General features: G+C 35.9%; 2 protein-coding genes across 2 annotated transcripts; both read left to right on the top strand.

The window, feature by feature from the left end:
• Positions 1 to 707: 707 nt before the first annotated feature.
• Positions 708 to 4,992, top strand: LOC120164706 (histone deacetylase 2-like). The gene is made up of 13 exons (XM_039174373.1): positions 708 to 1,049; positions 1,139 to 1,194; positions 1,300 to 1,417; positions 1,571 to 1,633; positions 1,958 to 2,026; positions 2,137 to 2,303; positions 2,438 to 2,502; positions 2,586 to 2,632; positions 2,986 to 3,030; positions 3,114 to 3,164; positions 3,654 to 3,740; positions 4,421 to 4,508; positions 4,586 to 4,992. The coding sequence occupies exons 1-13, from the start codon at positions 765 to 767 to the stop codon at positions 4,684 to 4,686; spliced, it is 1,242 nt and encodes a 413-aa protein (XP_039030304.1). The 5' UTR covers positions 708 to 764; the 3' UTR covers positions 4,687 to 4,992.
• Positions 4,993 to 6,946: 1,954 nt separating this feature from the next.
• Positions 6,947 to 18,453, top strand: LOC120164746. Its single transcript, XM_039174411.1, is given in 23 exon segments — positions 6,947 to 8,037; positions 8,439 to 8,554; positions 8,967 to 9,175; positions 9,480 to 9,599; positions 9,787 to 9,915; positions 10,011 to 10,136; positions 10,826 to 10,881; positions 10,970 to 11,069; positions 11,146 to 11,263; positions 11,525 to 11,734; positions 12,172 to 12,508; positions 13,258 to 13,351; positions 14,195 to 14,303; positions 14,804 to 15,075; positions 15,247 to 15,374; positions 15,511 to 15,745; positions 16,347 to 16,535; positions 16,634 to 16,917; positions 17,235 to 17,445; positions 17,542 to 17,653; positions 17,656 to 17,783; positions 17,901 to 17,992; positions 18,076 to 18,453. Coding segments are annotated over 23 exon segments (4,356 nt in total). The 5' UTR covers positions 6,947 to 7,204; the 3' UTR covers positions 18,224 to 18,453.
• Positions 18,454 to 21,198: the final 2,745 nt, after the last annotated feature.

Below are 21,198 nucleotides of genomic sequence, written 5' to 3'. Positions count from 1 at the left end.
AAATTATTCGTTGCTTAACCTTAAAAAAGTATAGGATAAATTACGTGTTTGGTACCTAAATATTAGTTTTGATATATTTTAGTTCTTGAACTTTCATTTTTTTTTAAAAATCATATCTAAAGTTTAATTTATGTTTCATTTTAGTATACTGCCGTAAAAAACTTTTTTTTTTCATTTTAATAACATGTTCAAATTTAACATTAAATTTTGAAATAAAATAAAATTTTATGTACTAAAACGGACCAAAACTGATAGTTTAGGTATTGAATGTGTTAAGTTTTTAATGGCGTGTACTAAAATGAAATAAAAACTAAATGTTAGGTATGATTTTGAAAAAAATTAAAAGTTTAAGTACTAAAACAGACAAAAAAACTGATAGTTTATGAAATAATGCGTAGTTTACCCTATATTTTTTTATAAGAAACTAAATAAATCAAAATGGAATTAACGTTTATTCGTTTGAATACCATTGTATAATTTTATTAAAATATAATTATTATTTTAATAATTATAAAAAATATATAATTCTTAAACATATTTAACTGAGGTAGATATAATTATACGTTTGATTAGCCATACAAATTACAGTTTCATGATTATATCTAATTAGCACCATCCAAACACGCCCTTACTAAAGTTATTCGTTGCTTAACCTTTAAAAAAGTATAAAATCAATCGAATTTTACCGATAACTACTTTCATCGCGTTTTGCGCCACTGCTTAACACAGAAACGAATTTTATTTAAAAGCTTTAAACCAACGCAATGAATTTTCCACCGCTCTCGCTCTCACGCGAACTGTTTTCTAAGCTTGGAACTCACCGAGTCATTGCAAAGACTACCGAATCGACTCGGAATATCTGCAAATCAACGCTATATTTGTTCCTCGCACTTGCCACTCCCTTCATTGCGTATCACGGCTATCAATCCTATACAATGTTTTGGTCTTCATCTTTATCTTCGTCTCGCTCTCCCATAACCGATGCCGAATCTCTCCGCCGTCAACGAATCAGCTCCAGCGAGCTCTACAACCCCGATGTTTCTTCCAAGGTGAAATTTATTTTGCCAACGGTTCAATTAAAATTTTCATATATATAATTAAATTGCTTGTTTCTAATTTGGAATTTTTCATATTATAGGTTCCGGTTATCTACTCTTCTTACTACGATATCAGCTTCCTCGGAATTGAGAAACTGTAATAATTTGAATTTGAATTTCTCTTAGTTTTTATGTTTCCTTTTTCTAATTTGATTAACTGTTTTTTCCGGAAAAATAAGTTAGTTATTCGTGATTGATGCAGGCATCCCTTCGATTCTTCAAAATGGGGTCGGATATGTAAGTTCTTGATTTCAGAAGGTCATCTGGAAAAAAGCTCTATTGTTGAGCCATTGGAAGCTTCAACTGAGGATCTACTTGTGGTAATTGAATTTTCCCCGTCACTTGATTTATATACACTGTGGCTTATGCTTATTGAGGAAAAAGGAAGATCATAGGTAATGAGAAAGCTTAGTTAATGAGGTCTCTGGCTGCAGTTGAATGTTTGTAAATTGTAATCCCCCCATAATGCGCAGGTGCATACAGAAGCATACCTGAATAGCCTGAAGAACAGTGTGAATGTTGCCAGGATAACCGAGGTACCTTCCTGAATCACCTTATGCAATAATTTTGTTGTTTTTAGCATGAAATTGCTTTATTGAATTCTATTTATTTCATTTCAATTATCAAGTATGATTTTATGGCCTGCTTAAGAATGGGATTTTCCAGAAAAAATAGCTGATTACCTGGATTTCATTTATATTGATTTTGGGTTCATGGGATTTTTTTGTACTGTATGCCCCATTAAATTTTTTACTAGCTGTGCCTGTTATAGTTTGATGATTTTGTTTGGCTGAGGAATAAGTAGTTTCAAATGATGTTATTGTACTTCTCGGATTGATTCAAAGTGTTGTGTTCTGTAGGTTCCTCCTGTAGCGATATTGCCCAATTGGCTTGTTCAGATGAAAGTTCTTTATCCGTTCCGAAGGCAGGTGAAGTCATAGACTCTATGCCTGTCTTGGGAGCTAATTACATCATTTTATTTTTCATTGGAGATTGGATTTTGTTTGAGACTAGTATTATAATGATCATATTACTACAGGTGGGAGGAACTGTATTGGCGGCTAAGTTGGCAAAGGAGCGAGGATGGGCTATCAATATTGGAGGAGGGTTTCATCACTGTAGTGGTGGAAGGGGAGGTGGATTTTGTGCTTATGCAGACATTTCCCTTTGCATTCATTTTGCTTTTGTTCGGTCAAATATATCAAGGTAATGGAATGTCGATTAAAACTAGCAAATGAAGTCCTTGCAATCTTATCTGACATCCTATTCTCAACTAATCAATTAACAACTATATTTTATTAATGGGCTGTTTTCTTTGTACTTTTACAATATTTTCTCAGGGTAATGATAATTGATTTAGATGCACATCAAGGAAATGGTCATGAAAGGGATTTTGGTAATGACGGTAAGGATGCTATATTTTTCCTCGTGGTGCTTTAATTTATCTTTTTTATTTTAGATTTTCAGTGCTTATGTTTAAACTGACAGAGCGTGTTTACATCTTGGATATGTACAACCCTCAAATATACCCATTTGTAAGTGCTTTCTCTGTCTATATCTATATTGCATCTTCTCTAGTTGAACCTCGTATAAATAGTAGGAGGAGAATACTTTCTTGTATTTCATTCATCAACATTGTGGGTATATATACAAGTATAAAGGTCCTAATATATAAAGTATCTCCTACAATAACTATCTAATATTATACATTAAATACAATGTATACCGACCCTAATATTTTGCCTGCCTCTTCATCTGGACCATAGTTTGCTGTCCTTGTGACTTTTTTTGCTTTATGCAATGAGTTTTGACTTTCTCCTGTTGAATCAATATAAGAGGACAAATCACCTCACCTTTCAGTTTTGTTTTCTTTATTAAATATTTTCAGGATATGACTGCTAGAAATTATATTGATCAGAAGGTTGAAGTGGTGGTGAGCATCTGGCATCTTATTAATGAAGTTAGCTGATTGCCGGCAATGTCTTTACCTGATTTTATTTTGTCATATATGAACAGACTGGGACTACAACTGACGAGTACTTGAAGCAATTGGATAAAGCACTTGAGGTATAGATTTCTTTTAGCTATCTTCACCATGCTTTGTTCTGCATTTTGCTGGATCTTTTTTCAATTCTGATGTCCATATCTGTCGTATTTTATTTGATGACGCTTATACATCTTTGCCTGACAACTTTATTCCAGATACTTCCATTATGTGTGAGTTTACAAGTTTCTCGGTTTTAACTTTACATCATTACTATTGTTTAATCATACTGTTTGAAATAGATTTAGTGCTTTTACTGTGTCTCTGCCTCTATTCTTGTATTCATTGTTGTTATAATATGTGATGCTTTTAACTCTGTTGCATTCTAACATGATTTCATCAGCATTTTCGCTAACTTGCTTCATCTTTTGCTTTGCATTTTTATCTCTATCACGTGTCCCTCTTTCATTTTATTTACTTGTTATCATTTATTAGGTTCATATTACAAATACTGTGTTAAAATGTTCTTCTTATGCTATTACCACATTGTAGTTATTATTTGCAAATGCCAGGTAGCCTGGAGTAATTTTGCCCCTGAGTTGATTATATACAATGCTGGCACTGATATCCTTGATGGAGATCCACTGGGTGGATTAAAGGTAAATTTATAATGGATCCATTTGCTTAATTTTGTTCTATCTTATTATTTTCTCGGGTACATTTCCCTCCTCTATCAGAAGTAAAATGAGATCTTCGTTAGACTCATGCTTTCTGTGAATCGATCGTCTCTGATTTATCAACCTCTCTTTTAGTAGAGAATCATCCTTTTGGTGATAGCCCTGGAGAGCTGCCTTGAATATCATAGAGAACGTACATTATTTCCACTAAGCTCTGAAAGAAAAGCCTTCATTTATAGGACTTTCAGTTCAATAATTAGTTTTGAATAAAAAAGGACAGTAGGTAAGTAGTAATGAGGGTTTATAGATTATCATCTAAAATTTAAGCGAGATTTTTCTTAAATGTTGGTTTAACTCGTTTCTTGTAAGATTTTGGGATTGCAATTCTTGATGGCCTGATTGGCAGAACCCAGAGCCATAAGTGCTTGCAGTTAATGGATAAAATGTCACATGGGAAAAAGAAAAAGAACGGTTTAGCAGTTTGAGACGGCTACGACCAAGAGGGGTGCTTAAGATTGTTCATTTCCTCGCCTCTTGAAGATTGCTCATTTTCTTTTGTTTTTAAAATGTATCTTTTTGTTGGATGGTACATCTCCGGATAATTTATCTTTGTGAGTTTTCACTTACGGCTATTGGGGCTATTGGTCACTTCTAATTTTCAGGTCAGTCCAGATGGGGTGGTCCAAAGAGATGAGAAGGTCTTCAGGTTCTTTCGTGAGAGAAACATCCCTATTGTCATGGTCACGTCAGGTTCGGTATCTTCAAACCTTTATAATATGCTTGATGAACTTCCATTCCTAACGAGCTTTCTTACATTTTTTGTTTAGGTGGCTATATGAAAACTAGTGCCCGAGTCATAGCAAATTCCATAATAAACCTCTCAAATAAAGGCTTGATAGATACAAAAGTCCACAACGGAAGAAGATAAATTACATTTGGCTTATTTTCAGTCAATAAACGGTTCACTACAAAGGTCAGTTCCTCCGAAGAGTTACTTGTGCATTTGTAACCGGAAGTGATCCTTACGATGTAATCGAGGAAATAGGAGGAATTAGGAGATAGAAGTGTGACTTTTATGTAGGAATGAATAATACTCGCAGGAGCATGCGTGTGTCTCGTGTCGTTCTTCAAGTAGTCTACCTCGCAGTTGTGTATATAGCTAAATATAGTAGAAGGTTTCAATGTTTGCACTTTATGGTTTTGCATGACTAGCGAGATATTCATATATTATTATTATATACATCTCTTGTTATGTTTCGGAAAACGATTTCGCATCTAGTTCCACGACCAAACTCCAAGCATCAGCTCTTTTCCTAAACACATCCGAACCCTACACAGCTCTCGGTGCATCCAAACTTAAGCATAGAACCATGCCACCATTTTCATCACGGATCAAGTCCCCCCTACTCGTGTTCAACTTGACTGCCCCATCCGTGCTCCGTTTCGACGAACCTACTCGTGGTTTTAACCATTGCACCCGGGTTGGACCTCTACAAATACGTGTAATGTCAACGCCCATCGATTCACAAGAACCCTTGGCCATCTTCTATCGCATAGGCCAAGCCTTGGAAAACCTTCTGGTTGCGACACTTCCAAAGTCTTCAAAAATTAAATTTTTCGAATTGACTTCGAGTTAAAAATTTCATAAACTCGACTCGAAAAAATTTCAAGTTCAGATCGGGTTGTAAAATACAACTCAAATAACTCAAAATTTTTAGAAATTGGTAGATTTGTTTTCGAGTTTGAGTCAAGTCATTTGACTTTGTATGATATATGTATATCACATATGGAAAAATATGAATAAATATATTTTTATTATATATATGATTATAGAAAGTCACTTAAATTGGAATCAAATAATATTATAATATTACAAATATCTACAATTAAATTTAAACAAAACTTGAAAAATCTACTCGACTCAAAAAAAAATCAAGTCAACTCCGAGTTATAAAATATAATTTATTAACTCGATTTTTTTTACTCGATTCGATTCAACGTGCACCCCTATCCAAAATATCAAAGCAAGCAAGGTGGCCCGTTCGACTCCAAAATAGATCAAAGAGGTTGACTTGCAAGCGGAGATTGAAAATCCAAAAAAAGAACTAATTTTGAAATAATTCTAATCACAATTGTAGAAAATGATAATTATTTATGATAATTTTATGCAATAATAGGATAATAAATTTAATGATTATTTTACAATTTTTAAAAATTTAAAAGGATTAAAATAATCTTTTAAATATAAATTAATTATCTGTGATGTACTTTAACCTACAAATAATATGTTACTCTCAACACCGGTTAGGCTTTTATTTATTAAATTTCTTATATTTATGGATGCGTCTTACTTATTCTGTATGTTAGGTTTAAATAAAGCCTTAAACCAAAAATAGGTTGTCAAACTATACCTTTTTCTATTTAAGTACCTCAATTGTTTTTTGGTCAAATTAAGTCCTTAAACTATTATATATAGTCATTTTAATTATTTAAATTATTTTCTTATCAAAATAAGTTCCTAAATTATAACTCTTTTTTTACTTTAAGCCCCTATGATATTTTTCGATAAAAAAAAGCACCTAATTTTATATCATATGTCAATATCTTATTGGTAAAAAATATTTTTTAATTGAAAAAATAACAAAATTTAAAATAATTAAATAAAATAATTTAAGGATTTAATTTGATCAAAACATAATCTAGGTACTTAAAACAAACAGAATATATAATTTGAGTACCTTATATTTTTACTTTAAACCTTAAAAAATTATCGAATTTATATTTTGAATCGACACATTTATTAACTTAAAATTCTGACCTTTTCAACTTATTCACACGTTCTACCTACCCCGCCACTGTCCTTGCCAGTGCCAGACATTGGTTAATTAATCTATTTAATCAGGGAGGTAGATATTCTAAATCTCACAAGACACTTTCTACGACGTCGTTTTGAGTCCTTCTAACTGACAGGGGTTGAAAACGAGCATTAATCCATAAATGATCCAGAAATTACCAAAACCGGTCACGTTTCATTGTTTGAATGGTTTCAAAATCGAGGCATTTGTCCCTTAACCAATCAAGAAGCGAAAAGGAAAGAAGAGCAGGTAAGCATTACCGTAGTTGATACTCTCCATCGCCTTAAAGCGCTCCCATCTTATTACTTTATCTCTCTTCCCTTCTGTGCGAAACTCATATTATTATTATAATAATATTATTATCCTTAATTTTGTTGCAGAGAGTAATACGGAAACCTAATTTCTAGGGTTTTCAAATTCCTTTGTCTTCTTTGATAAGTTTCGCCCAAAATATTACAGAGAATCATCGTTAAATTTGCTTTTGTTTGTTTCTTCATGGTGGTTCCAATTCCCGTATATTTTCGAACCGACGAATTTACCACCGAAAACAAAATCTTAACCCTCCATTCTGATGACTTTCAGCAGAAGTGAATGGCTCGATTTCATTATCCGTTTCTCCATTTCTTTACCTTCCTCTTCTTCTTCTCCATCGCCTTCGTTATCTCTCTTTCCTCTTCGGACTTTGAATCGGATTTTTCGATAATCGATTCGGATTCGGAGGTTCTTTTGCTCCATCAAGACTACTCTCCTCCAGCACCTCCTCCTCCGCCTCCTCACGCCCCGTCAGTCTCTTGTACTGACGATCTCGGCGGGGTAGGTTCTCTGGATACTACGTGTAAGATTGTGGACGATTTGAACCTCACTCGTGATGTTTATATAGCGGGAAAGGGTAGTTTCAACATACTCCCCAGTGTTAGGTTTCAATGCCCCATTTCGGGATGTTCAATAACCCTAAACATCAGCGGGAACTTTTCCCTTGGTGAAAATTCGTCTATAGTTACAGGTACTTTTGAGCTCACGGCTTATAACGCTAGTTTTTCCAATGGCTCGGCCGTGAATACTACGGGATGGGCTGGGGACCCACCGGCACAGACTAGTGGGACACCTCAGGGAGTAGAAGGAGCGGGCGGAGGTCATGGTGGCAGAGGTGCGAGTTGCTTGGTAGAGGAGGGGAAGCTGCCGGAGGATGTATGGGGTGGAGATGCTTATTCGTGGTCTTCATTGCAGGAGCCTTGGAGTTATGGTAGCAAAGGAGGGTCAACAAGTAAGGAAGTGGATTACGGAGGGGGAGGCGGTGGCCGCGTAAAACTGGTGATTAAAGAGTTATTGGAGGTGAATGGGAGCTTGTTGGCTGATGGGGCTGATGGTGGGAGTAAAGGAGGTGGTGGTTCAGGTGGCTCCATCTATATCATAGCTCATAAAATGTAATGCTTCTCTCTAGTTAGTGTTGCTTTGGTTTATTTAGTTCCCGTAGTTGGATGATTATTTTGTGTTTGTTTGTTAAGCGGAAAGAATTTAGGGAACAATGAGAATAGATGATTACCAAGTCTCACAAAATGATACTTAAGTGGGTGTTTAAGTGGCTCTGCTTACCATAGTTTTGAGGGTAAACCATTGTTGACTCTTACAACTTATTTACTTGTTTGAAAACATTGATTTTTCTTCATGTTAGGTATGTTCATATGCTTTATCTGGATGTTCTTTTACTCCTTTCATTTTAATTATATGAATATCTTTGATTTATAAACTTGGGTTGAATGTCATTACTTTACTTGGTTATAGCTAAGGGTTTTAATGTTGTAGTATCTGTTGTTCTGAAGAGCAGGATTGGAGCTGGCAGGATAAGTGCCTGTGGAGGTAATGGTTTTGGTGGTGGGGGTGGTGGAAGAGTTGCTGTTGATATTTTCAGCAGGCATGATGAACCAAAAATTTATGTGCATGGTAAGATACTTCTTATTTTTTCCTTTTTCATTATGATGGATCACAGGAAAAGGCTCAGTATTTATTAAGATTAACAAATTAAGGCTTTTCACATAATGTTTTTAATGCTAGTTTATTACTTTTTCAACTTGCTAAAAGAACGTGCAATATTCATATGACTCACAACTAATGAGCAAAAGATTGGCTAGATTTTTTTAAATGTGGTTCAAAACAGAAATTATGATTAGAGTATTTTGGAATATATAGTGAAATAAATGGATTACTTTCATATGAGTGAATATTATTCGATGACAAGCTTGGAAAACAACTTTGAAGCTTTGTGATTTCATCATATTGTGTATTTGTTTGTTTTTGCTCCCACTTTGTCCTTTTATGGCGACTGCTTGGTATTCACTTGATAGTTATCTTTCAGGAGGAATTAGCCATGGCTGCCCTGAGAATGCTGGTGCTGCTGGAACCCTTTATGATGATGTGCCTCGAAGTCTCACAGTTAACAATTTTAATATGTCAACAGATACGGAAACACTTCTTCCTGAGTTTCCTTTCCAGCCACTTTGGACTAATGTCTATATTAAAAATTGCGCCAGAGTCAGTGTTCCAGTGCTTTGGAGTCGTGTTCAGGTTTGGGAACTTTAAGTTTTTTGTAATGAGATACTAGAAAATGTTGATATCTCCAAACACAGGGGTATTACTGGGTTTTAGTTCTAATGGATTTGGTTGTTTCAATTTTTTTTAAATTAATTTAATTTCCCCATCTTTAGGCATCTGAGTTAATAGTTTGTTGAGTATGCATAATTGCATATCTCTATTTTTTGCCACCTCTTGTCTCAGCTCTTTCAAATTGCATGTTATATGATTTTGCGCGTTATAGAGAAAATTCGTTTTGGCAAGAGGAATCTAATTCTATTTTTTGTTCCTTATATAGGTGCAAGGACAGATAAGTCTTCTATGTGGCGGGGTGCTGAGCTTTGGGCTAGCACATTATGCAACTTCAGAGTTTGAACTATTAGCCGAAGAACTGTTAATGAGTGATTCTATAATCAAGGTGACAAATAATTCTCTTTTGAATTTGAGTGATGAAGTCTTTTGTTCCTTTTTCTTTTTATCATTATGTGAAGCGATGTTCCCCATATTTGCTAATCAGTTGACCATTTAGGCCTCATTTTTCTTCTTCCCTATTTTTTGTAATATGCTTTCAATACTTTATGATCTCCTTGTTCTATGCATATCAGGTATATGGGGCTTTACGCATGACTGTGAAAATATTCTTGATGTGGAATTCTAAAATGCTTATAAATGGTGGTGAAGATTTAACTGTTGCAACTTCGTGGCTTGAGGGTAGTAATTTAGTCATTCTCAAGGTATCTAACTGGATGCAGCTTTGTAATTTCAATTGCATTTTCTCAGAATGTAATCATTCGTGACAATTCTATCCTTCTCTCTTTTTCATGCACAGGAGTCATCAGTCATACATTCCAATGCAAACCTGGGAGTACATGGACAAGGTTTATTGAATTTATCTGGACCAGGGGATAAAATTGAAGCACAACGTCTGGTCCTATCACTATTTTACAGCATTAATGTAAGTGATTATCCTATTGTGCTAATTGATTGGTTCTCAGTTCAAAGTTTATGAATTTTGTTGGACTGAAATTTTTTCTTTTATATGGTTAAAAGTAAATTTTCTGGGAACATTCAAATTAGGAGGCTAAGGTGTATGACCTCGTTAAACATTAATGGTTGACAGCTTTGGGTAACGAGGATTCTTTTCTATTTCTCTAGTGGTAACTCATTTAAGTTTTATTGTTTTTCTGATTTTCATTTGTGATCTTGCTGCTTGTTTTCAGTTGTTGTAAGGACAATGGTTTCTTTGTAGTTTCACTGTGATCTATAATGTTAAGCACAATATACAATTTTTTATGGAAGTCTTTTCTTGATGGAAGCATGAATTTAACAGGTGGACTGTTTTTCCCTTCTTTCAAGGATAAAGCAATGTAAATTCGATGTAATTTGTAGTTATTTTCTTGATTTTCCTGCCTGCCATATTCGTGTCCATGAATGGTAGATTAGCTTTCTTTAGCTATTATTAAATGTTTTAATCATCATAAGAGTTAATAGAACAGTATGGCTCACATTCAATGCCAAGTGTATGGTAAAAAAACTTCCAAATGCTATTAACCAGTTCGATGAATATTTGCTGCTGGATTTATATATACTGTATGAATTGGTTCTGTATGGTTAATGGATTAACTATATCTGTTTTGCATGAAGGTTGGACCTGGATCTGTCTTACGTGGTCCCCTAGAGGATGCATCATCTTATGTCATGTAAGTTATTATTTTTGTTGTATCTCCCTTGTATTGAAGATGCCTACCTTTTTATAATATACCTGATTATTCTCTTTTTGTTTGACAGTTCACCAAAGCTTTACTGTGAGCACAAAGATTGCCCCATTGAACTATTTCATCCACCTGAAGATTGCAATGTGAATTCGTCTCTGCCTTTTACTCTCCAGGTATGGTTGTGCAGTAATGAACTAAGAAGTAAGCTTAATTTTGCTTATTTAACTAGTTCATTAGTTTGGTTTGTAGATATGCCGAGTTGAGGACATCATTGTTGAAGGTCTTATCAAGGGGTCTGTTGTTCATTTCCATCGGGCAAGAACGATATCGGTGCAGTCTTCTGGAATAATCAGTGCTTCTGGGATGGGTATGTTTCTGGTTTAGGTTCTACTTACTTCAATTTCCTTCTCTTCTATATATGTACACGTTTGTGTACATGCAACCGTGCATACCTAGTACCTACACATTCGAACATATCTATACACACAAATCATCTCCTTCATAAAGGCGGTCTTTATGGCTTTTAATAATTTCTTATTTGCATTGAAGAGAAATAAAGAAAACTACAGATGGGCTTGTAAATTTTTAAAAGTTATAATGGGGTGGGCTTGCTTTTGTTCTTGTACAGGATGCATAGGTGGCGTTGGCAGAGGAAGTTTTCTAGACAATGGTATTGGCAGTGGTGGTGGTCATGGTGGTAAAGGGGGCCTTGGTTGTTATAATGGTAGTTGTGCTGAGGGTGGTAATTCATATGGGAATTCTGAGTTGCCCTGTGAACTTGGTAGTGGAAGTGGAAATGAGAGCTCAGCTGATTCGACTGCAGGTGGTGGTGTCATAGGTAAGGATTTTTTTTCATGGGCTTATGTTTTTTTTATAAAATTCATGGGCATATGTTTATGGCTCTTCAATTTAATTTCTGAAGATTCTAATAGTCAAGTCTTAGCAAAGGGTAGTTTGTGATTTAAGGGTCTTGTTTCCTTTGGAAATGTTGAAAAGGTTTAATTAATTCCAATATATGTGAAAAACGGGGTCATGGAGCCATGTTTGAGTTGTTGTATTGTCTTAAACTCTTACTCTTTTGTTAGTAAGGACGGAGAAGGGAAAACTAGGAAAAAGTTTTAATCTAATGTTTGAGCTACAGAATATGTTTTTGAGGTTAAAAAGAAAAATCTGACCTTCCCCATTTCCGTCCTTCCAGCTAAACATAACATTATTGAATACTGCTTGTATTTACACTTGTTCTTTAGTTTTTCATTAGATGTTCTGTCTGAACAGTGATGGGTTCCATGGAGCATCCATTATCAAGTTTGTCTGTTGAGGGTGCTGTGAGGGCTGATGGAGAAAGTTTTGCAGAAACTGTCGGGCAACAGCAGTTTTCAGTTTCTAATGATTCAAGCATCGCTCCTGGGGGTGGCTCCGGTGGTTCCGTACTTCTGTTTCTACACACATTGACTCTTGGTGAATCTGCTATTCTTTCAAGTGCAGGAGGATTCGGTAGTCCCAAAGGGGGTGGTGGTGGAGGAGGTGGAAGGATTCATTTTCATTGGTCAGACATTCCCACTGGAGATGTGTACCAGCCTATTGCTAGAGTGAAGGGAAGCATCTATTCCAGGTTTGTTTCCTATGTATTTTCTTTTTCTAAATGCTAGGTTACTTACCAGGTTACTGATGGTCCTACACGTTTGATAATATGTCTAGTTCCATGATACATTGGCAATCATTACTCCAGTTGGTGTCTGTTAACCAAATGATTTTGTATGATAACTGATAAGAAGCTTTTAAATGTAGAATTTGCGCATTATCTATCACATAGCTTCCTCTTTTATTTTCTTGGGTTTAGGCTATTAGTGAACTTAGATATTAATCAATGCATGCACATTCTTTTAACTCAGAAGTGTCGAATCCCAAATACTATTGCATGGTGAATGTTTTATGGATATGTTAGAAATGCAATTGTTTTATGTAGAATTTCTGTTATACTATAAGTAATGGAGAAAATTGTATTATTTCATGAAATGGTTGTTTTTTTTGCTTTTCTGTATCTGACAATTCTAAATTGAAGACTCAAGCTGCAATTACTATATTGTAAGATTTGCTTTTGGGGTTATATTAGGGTAGTAAGCTTAATGTGTTATGTTGTAATGCTTAAATCTCATCTTGGTGTCATTAATTAAACGGTGAATGGTGAAGCATGTTAATTTCTTGAATTAACTTGGCACTTTGGTTGCGTTAATGATTGGTTGAACCTTATATTCTGTCATTGCCTTATAGTTTATGCTCGTAATTTATTTTTTGTCCTTGATGCTTGTTTCTGGAGTTTATCCTCCCGATATCATAGTGATGTTTTTATTATTTTTAAAGGGGAGGATTAGGTAGAAATGAGAGTGGCTGTGGAGAAAATGGAACAGTGACTGGTAAAGCTTGTCCGAAGGGGCTGTATGGGACGTTTTGTGTGGTAAGTTGGCAATTTTGTTGCTTTCTGACAATTTTCAGATTCTTTTCATTTAAGAAATTTGGTAGTTGGGGCTATACTTTTATATGAAGCACTTGGAATTTTTTTTTGATTAAAATGGGAGGTCTCATTAAAACCCCCCTTCATAACCATCAAGCTACTAAAATAGCTTGACGGACATTGGAAGGAAAAGAGTACCTCAAAAATTTTATTCCTGTAAAACCAAGTACATCCAAAGTTCAATACACCCATACACAACCGAAATACTACCTTAAGAACAACCCACTCTACACTGCCAGTTTATCTAATACCTACTCACTATTAGGAACAAGCTTACCACCTTTTATTACAACTTAAGCTTCCTTTACCTACCAAAACAATAACATAAACTACACATAATTACCCAATACCTGACTTTGCAAGCTCATCCGCCTTCCAATTACAACATCTCTGAGTGTGCCTAAGGATAACATTTTTATTTGCCACTGCACAAATTTCCTTCACCAAAGATTCGAACAAGGCTGGGCAAGAACCAGGGTTTTTAATCCACTCCAATGCTTTACAATAACCAATTAGCATGAATTCTTCATTTAAATGCTGGACTTATTTGGGTTTTAAGAGGGAAACGATCTCTATCCGGTCCAATTATGTGGCTGAATTTACTGGGCATTTTATATGAGTGAGATTTTTAGGAAGTATATGTTTTAAAGTAATGATTGGTGAAGTCTATCATTTCTCTTTGTACTAGTTTGTAAATCCTTGTATTCTTCTCTTGAACCAATACAAAATGATAATACTTTCAGCCTTTAAAAGTTTGAGCTTGTTACTATTTTTGCTTTTTCCCAGGCATGTCCTGTTGGTACTTACAAGAATGTTAGTGGATCTGACAGTTCTCTTTGTCATCCTTGTCCTGCTTGGGAGCTTCCCTCTCGTGCCATTTATACTGCTGTTCGAGGTACATTCAGTGTCGAGTAGATTATGTCCTATAATTGATTCAAATTGCCAAAAAAATGGCATACTGCTCTCGTACTAGAGTTTTTGGTTTTTTTTTATGAAGTACTGGGGCGAGTTGAAGCTTTAAAGTTGGGGCCAAGGCCGCATCTAAGTTGATGAAAGCCCTATTAATAATAGCTTTAACAATTAATAAAAAATGTAAATTTCTAGTTTGGCCTTAAAACCTTTTAAATTTTGGCCACCTCTTTATAAATTTATACATTAATATGATTAATTCGCTAACCATCAATTTTAAAAATTATGTTCATCACGGCAAATAGATACATTAATACATTAAATTGGATTTATACTGTTTGTGATTTTGGCCACCTCTTTATAAATTTATACATCAAATTGGATTTATACTGCTTGTGATTTTTTTCCAATTTTAACATAAACTAATTTCAAAAATTGTCTTCATTATAGCAAATTGATATCCAAACACCTTTCCTTTAATCACAGGTGGTATTGCTGAAACCCCTTGTCCTTACAAATGCATTTCAGACAGATATCACATGCCACACTGCTATACAGCACTTGAAGAGTTAATTTACACATTTGGGGGACCTTGGTTATTTTGTTGTCTTCTTGTGGGTCTTCTCATCCTCTTAGCCGTAGTGCTAAGTGTTGCACGAATGAAATTTGTCGGAGTTGACGAATTGCCGGGCCCAGCCCCAACTCAGCATGGCTCTCAAATAGATCATTCGTTCCCATTTCTGGAGTCATTAAATGAGGTGGTATTCAAATTTTATTTCTTGGTTCTTTTTTGTTTCATAGAATTCCTGGTCATCTATGCTGATATTTATATTCTCTAAGCTTTCTTTTTTCCTTGCTGGGCTATCGTTCCCTTCCTTTTTTCTATTACCCCCTTGGTTGACTTCAATTGTGCCTTTTGTTGCTTTCAGGTATTGGAAACGAACAGAGTTGAGGAATCACAAAGTCATGTGCACAGAATGTATTTCATGGGTCCTAATACTTTCAGTGAACCTTGGCTTCTGCCCCACACTCCTCCAGATGAAATAAGAGAGATTGTGTGAGTACATTGCTATCTTTTATTTTGAATTGGTTCTCATACATTGCAATGTAATCTCCAATTGTTCAGAATACTGGATTTTATTAATATTTTATCATTATTATTTCACATTGATTTGATGTACTTGACCTGGCAGATATGAGGGTGCATACAACACATTTGTGGATGAGATTAACGTAAGAGCTGCTTACCAGTGGTGGGAAGGTGCAATTTACACAATTCTTTCTATTCTTGCATATCCCCTGGCTTGGTCATGGCAGCAATGGCGTCGAAGAATGAGGTTGCAACAATTACGGGAGTTTGTGCGATCAGAGTATGACCATGCCTGCTTACGTTCTTGCCGTTCACGGGCTCTCTATGAGGGGCTTAAGGTTTCTATATAATTCTGGTCTTGGTTTAATTTGTTTACTATAACGGGTTCATTTTCCTTGATTTGCATCTTGTAGTTGATTTTTTGGGTCAATCTCAAAGCTGTTTTGGCTCCATCTTTTTAAACCATACTGAGACAGATGCCTTTTTATTTGCTATCCACTTTCTAGTTTGTAGACATTTTTCTACTCATCGTGATGCATATCACCTAGAAAGCCAGAGTAGATATTATGTACCAGCCTGAAGTTCTTATATACTCTGGAGATACTCAAATTCTTTAATCAATTTGTTTTATAAAGTATAACCAAAGGACCGATTAGATGGCTCCTTTAATACATGGTTTAGATGGATGCACTACTTTTCTGGAGATGAAAATGTTTGCACATCATTAGTTGAGCCAGTGCTTTATCAGGGAATATAGTTGCTCTGGGTAAAAAAACTAAAAAGTTAACTGAACAAGCAAGTCTTACAGTTTGAACTTTTTGGGATTATGCCTTAATTATGTAGTTACTCGTTTGAAATAAACTTTATACAATTTTGCTGTTGAAGCATAATTCTTGGATGTAGCTTCAAACTTGAAATTCTGATATTTGTTCACTGTAGGTATCTGCAACTTCTGATTTAATGCTTGCTTATGTGGACTTCTTCCTTGGCGGAGATGAAAAGAGAACAGACCTTCCTCCTCGGCTCCCTCAAAGGTTTCCTATGGCTATAATTTTTGGAGGCGACGGAAGTTATATGGCTCCATTTTCCCTTCAAAACGATAACATTCTTACCAGTCTTATGAGTCAGGTCAGTTTTAATATTTTAACCATGTAATTGGTGAAAGCATGGTTCATCTTTGAAGTTTCTGTTATAATGAATTATTTTCATTGTTGTAACCCCTACAGTTTGTGCCCCCTACTACTTGGTATCGACTGGTGGCTGGTTTGAATGCACAATTACGCCTGGTTCGTCGTGGGCGGTTGAGAGTAACATTTCAACCTGTCTTGCAATGGCTTGAAACCCATGCTAATCCTGCTTTGAGAATCTATGGTGTATGCATTTGTCTTGCCTGGTTTCAGGCTGCACCTAATGGTTACCACCAGTATGGAGTTTTGGTGTCTTCTGTTGAAGAGGAAAGAGAACCTGTATCCTTGGAAAATAATGGAGTCAGGACTGAGCTACGGTCGAGGTAATATGTGTGTGACTAGATCACCATTATTTTTCTGAACTTGGATCAGTTCAATGTGGTTGGTACCAAGGACGCATTGGCTGGCATCTTTGACCATGTATTTGTTGAACACCGGAAATATATACCTGCAAACAGGACGACTTGTGGGTGTAGTAGGCAGTAGCCCAAGAAACTAAAGTGGAGTAATTATACCTGAATTTTTTTATGGAAAGAAATTCAATGTGTTGAACATTTTAAAAATTATGTGAGCATGCATGTGATGAAATCATTTGATTCTATCATTTGGAATAACTTTGTTACTTTTATGTTTGGTTCAGTGTGAAGACCACGGACATGCAAAATGAATCTGGTTATCAAAGAGAGGTTCTTTTAGCCCAAGGTCACCAAAGCAGTGAAGGTTTTGCAAGGCGGAAGAGGATTTACGGAAGGCTTATAGATACTAACAACATACAAATGCTTGAAGAGAAGAGAGATTTGTTTTACCTTCTCTCTTTCATAGTCCACAATACTAAACCTGTCGGTCACCAGGTAGCTCATATGAATTTAAGGGGTTGTATTATAGTTTCTTGTAAATTATATACAGATTTAAATCTTTCGCTTAACACCTTGTTTATATGATTGCAGGATCTTGTTGGCTTGGTCATATCAATACTACTTTTAGGGGATTTTAGCTTAGTGTTGCTTACGTTCCTTCTGTTGTATTCAATTTCATTGTTGGACGTCTTTCTGGCGTTGTTTATTTACCTCTCGGCATTCTTCTTCCCTTTCCTGCTGGCATAAATGCTTTATTCAGTCATGGACCGAGGCGTTCTGCAGGTCTTGCACGTGTCTATGCTTTGTGGAACATAACATCCTTGGTTAATGTCGTAAGTTGCCCTATCTTTTGATATCCTTGTCCCTCTGTAAACATACTTTTGTTCAGGTCATTTTTTTTTCACAATTCCAATGACTGAATATCTGGTAATCATCTACTCTTTCAACAGGTTGTTGCGTTTCTTTGTGGGTATATTCACCATAAGAGTCAGTCATCATCAAGTAAACAGACCCCAAACCTTCAGCCATGGAATATTAACATGTAAGTTGATGTTCTTAGGTACAAAGTAAGCTGTTTCATAATACCATATCCTTTCTTAACACGAGGTGCGGTTTCGGATGCAGGGATGAAAGTGAATTGTGGATTTTCCCAGCAGGACTGGTTTTATGTAAGCTTTTCCAATCACAGCACATAAATTGGCATGTTGCGAATTTAGAGATTCAAGACCGTTCATTGTATAGTAATGATTTTGACCTATTTTGGCAGTTATGAGTCACCACCGTCTAAAGAGATACATACATGTTAACAAGGTTATTTTGTTGAGTTACTTTTGATGTCCTATATTGTATGTAATTTGAGAGTAACAGGTAGAACTAGAACCAAAGGAGTAAAAAAGAAAGAAAAATTAGTAGGGTGAGAAGGGTCAGCATTCATTTATGTAAGTTGTCAAATTTTCCCCTTTAATTTTGGGAGTTCCAATGCTAATAATGAATTGGGTTGTTTATATGTAATTTGGATTTTGTAATAACATCTAGGTTTATGTTAAAGGAAAAAAACGGAATGAATCAGAAATTCCGACCATTTCGGTATAAGTTGAAAAACACATCAAATTGGCTGGAATTCCCGACAGTGGTTTTATCACTTCATTTGTATTCAAGTGATGGTACTGGAGTTCTGGCTTTCTTTCCACCACCGAAAAGTTATCCAAACCATGAAGATGAAATCGATGAACCCTGCCTGGAACTCTCAATTGGTTAGGCAAATGCCACTCACACTCGGTGCTGGCTCTTCGATCATCATAATAGGCATGTATCTGAGTTTGACTGAACAATTTGTTCAATGTGATCTCGGTGCCTTAGATTAAAGCAAGCTGAACCCAACCAAGCAATGCTGATCTCGAAGCAGCACACAGTTCATAAAAAGAAACCCTCTAGTTGTAGCACCAGATATAATCTTCTTTGCAATCGAAGGTGGAAAATAGTAGGACGAAACAGCGAAACGACCAACGTGAGGGGAGTTGTCTGCAAAACACCCTTCTCGAATTTGAAGATTCCCTGCAAAATTCACCAGTAAAACGAAAATTCTCAAAATGTCCGCAAACAATACAAACTAACAACTAATGACTGATCAAGCAAAAGAATGTGTAATGGGCCAGTCAACACAAGTTAACATAAAGCAAAGACAATGTAAGCAAACCAACCTGCAAGCAGACCAGTGAATAGATGATCTATGGCAAGTGAGAGTTCTTCATAGCTACCTCGGGCACTGAGATTCACTTTCCTTCCTATTGGAACCCCGTCCATATTGATCTTCATGAACAACCGAGTTCTGGGATTTTCCGGTTCTCCTCCATTTTCATTTTCTGATTTTCTGGTTTTCCTTCCTACTGAAATCCCTCCATATTGATCTTCAGAAGCTGGTTTTGACAAACTGTTGACTGCAAGATTTTTCCTGAAGGACCGAATTGGAGGCCACCCAACAACCGGGCAGTTTGAGAGGATCAAACTAGAAGGTTTCTTTTTCTCAGTATCAAAAATCAAGACATGACAGCCTTTTATTTGAGACCGGTGAGTGTTGGAATAATGAAGCCTTCGAATGTCGAGATACCTTTTGTTGTTTTCAGTTTTGTATCGAAAATCCATCATTGTCATCTTCACTTTGGAGAAATTCATTTGGACTTTAGTTTTTGCTTTCTCATTTTCCCTTCTCTTCGTAGAACATTTGCACCAGCAGTCAACCAAATCTCTCTCAATTACATTTTCTACAGCTATTACTTCCTTTGAGTAGTTGAAACTCTTTGTATCTGATTAGGATGAGAGTTTTCCATGTAGGATAAAAAAATGGAAAATTCATGTTTGAGCCAAGACTCGTTCTTCTCCACAGTTCTAGTCTTGAGCCTTTCTAGTTTCTAATCTTAAACAAAAAAAAGAGAAGAAAAGGCGAAAGACGGTAATACAGGGTTTAATCAAAATCTTCAATGGCGCCCGCCTACCCAGGCATTCTCTACAATAAGAAGACTTTAGGGTTTTCCAAATTATATAAATTTAGGTCTTACCGATGGATCGTCTCTCTCTTTCAGATTTCATTTCTTTATTAGCATATACCAGTTCATTTCTTAACAAAATGTGTATTTTGAGTTGTAACTTTTTGCTTAAATTCGTACTTTGTTTCCCTGAAGAGTCCATGAGAGTTTGGTGTCGAGAAGACCAAACAGTCCCGAGCCGAGTTGAAAGGTAATGGCGAGGGAATCAGTAGTGAAGGTTAGTCATCGGATGAGGAAGTGTAGTTCCTCGAGTAGCGATAAAAATCTACTCGGTGACAATTCAGATGTCGACTCTGGAGAAGGTGTGTGCGAACTTGACACAAGTATGTCAAGAACGCTAAGCCGAGGGTAAACACGAAGGAGACAGTTCTCTTTATGAGTGAATGGTTGGGAAATTTGCCTGATACTAGAACGAACGTTGGTATGGAAATTTACATATATTTATATTTTCCTGTATGGAAAGCTTCCCATGTCTTAATCTTTCCAGTGTTTCTGCTTCGGATTACTTTAAAAAAAAAAAAAAAAGACATGGATCTAAACACACGCACACGTACAGACTATGCTTCTGATTACCTTGAATACATGTCACCGTTCACTGATATTTCGTTAACATGGTGACGTTAGGGCACTCAACTAGTTTCTGGTTCACATATGTGATATTGTTGATTCGTTGCGTGGTGGTCTGCATACGATCTTCATTGATCTGACATGGTAATAATGTGCACGTTGTTTATCCCCATCTTTTGCTATAAGCGAACCAATGCTATCATTATACCGAGTCTCTGTATAGCCATGGAGACGCCTCATATTTGTGGTTTCTGGAAAGTTGTTACTGCTAAGATGGGAGCATCAAACATATATTTGTTGCAGAGACTGAAAAGACGGACAAATTGTTAGTGGAATCAACAGAGCTACCGAAAAGTAGAGAGTTCTGTTTAGAGAAGTTGCTAGTTAGGCTTGTCGGATTTCATGTATCTATGCTTAACTCGTCCTCCCCTCTTTGTTTTCTTCTTCCCTTAGTGCCAGCCACTTAGATGTATGTTTGTCTTAATAGTTCATCCTCGAGGTGTGCTTGGAAGCTTACCGTTAAATGGACTGAGATCTTTCTTTACTCTTTCCTCTTTAGTTTCTGCATTATGATTCTTATTATTTCTGCCATTTCCATTCCATTTTGCTACAGTATAAGACAAGCTCATCACACGTA

This window comes from Hibiscus syriacus, unplaced genomic scaffold (assembly GCF_006381635.1).
Source record: "Hibiscus syriacus cultivar Baekdansim isolate YM2019G1 unplaced genomic scaffold, ASM638163v2 tig00111542_pilon, whole genome shotgun sequence".
Taxonomy (NCBI): Eukaryota; Viridiplantae; Streptophyta; class Magnoliopsida; order Malvales; family Malvaceae; genus Hibiscus; species Hibiscus syriacus.
This window is presented reverse-complemented; position numbering and strand designations above follow the sequence as displayed.

Bases quoted from the DNA above. Each gene is read 5' to 3' on its own strand.
- LOC120164706 (XM_039174373.1), top strand. From the start codon at position 765: ATGAATTTTCCACCGCTCTCGCTCTCACGCGAACTGTTTTCTAAGCTT. The intron at 1,418-1,570 runs GTAATTGAATTT...CATAATGCGCAG, and splicing joins CAACTGAGGATCTACTTGTG to GTGCATACAGAAGCATACCT. The intron at 2,304-2,437 runs GTAATGGAATGT...ATATTTTCTCAG, and splicing joins GTTCGGTCAAATATATCAAG to GGTAATGATAATTGATTTAG.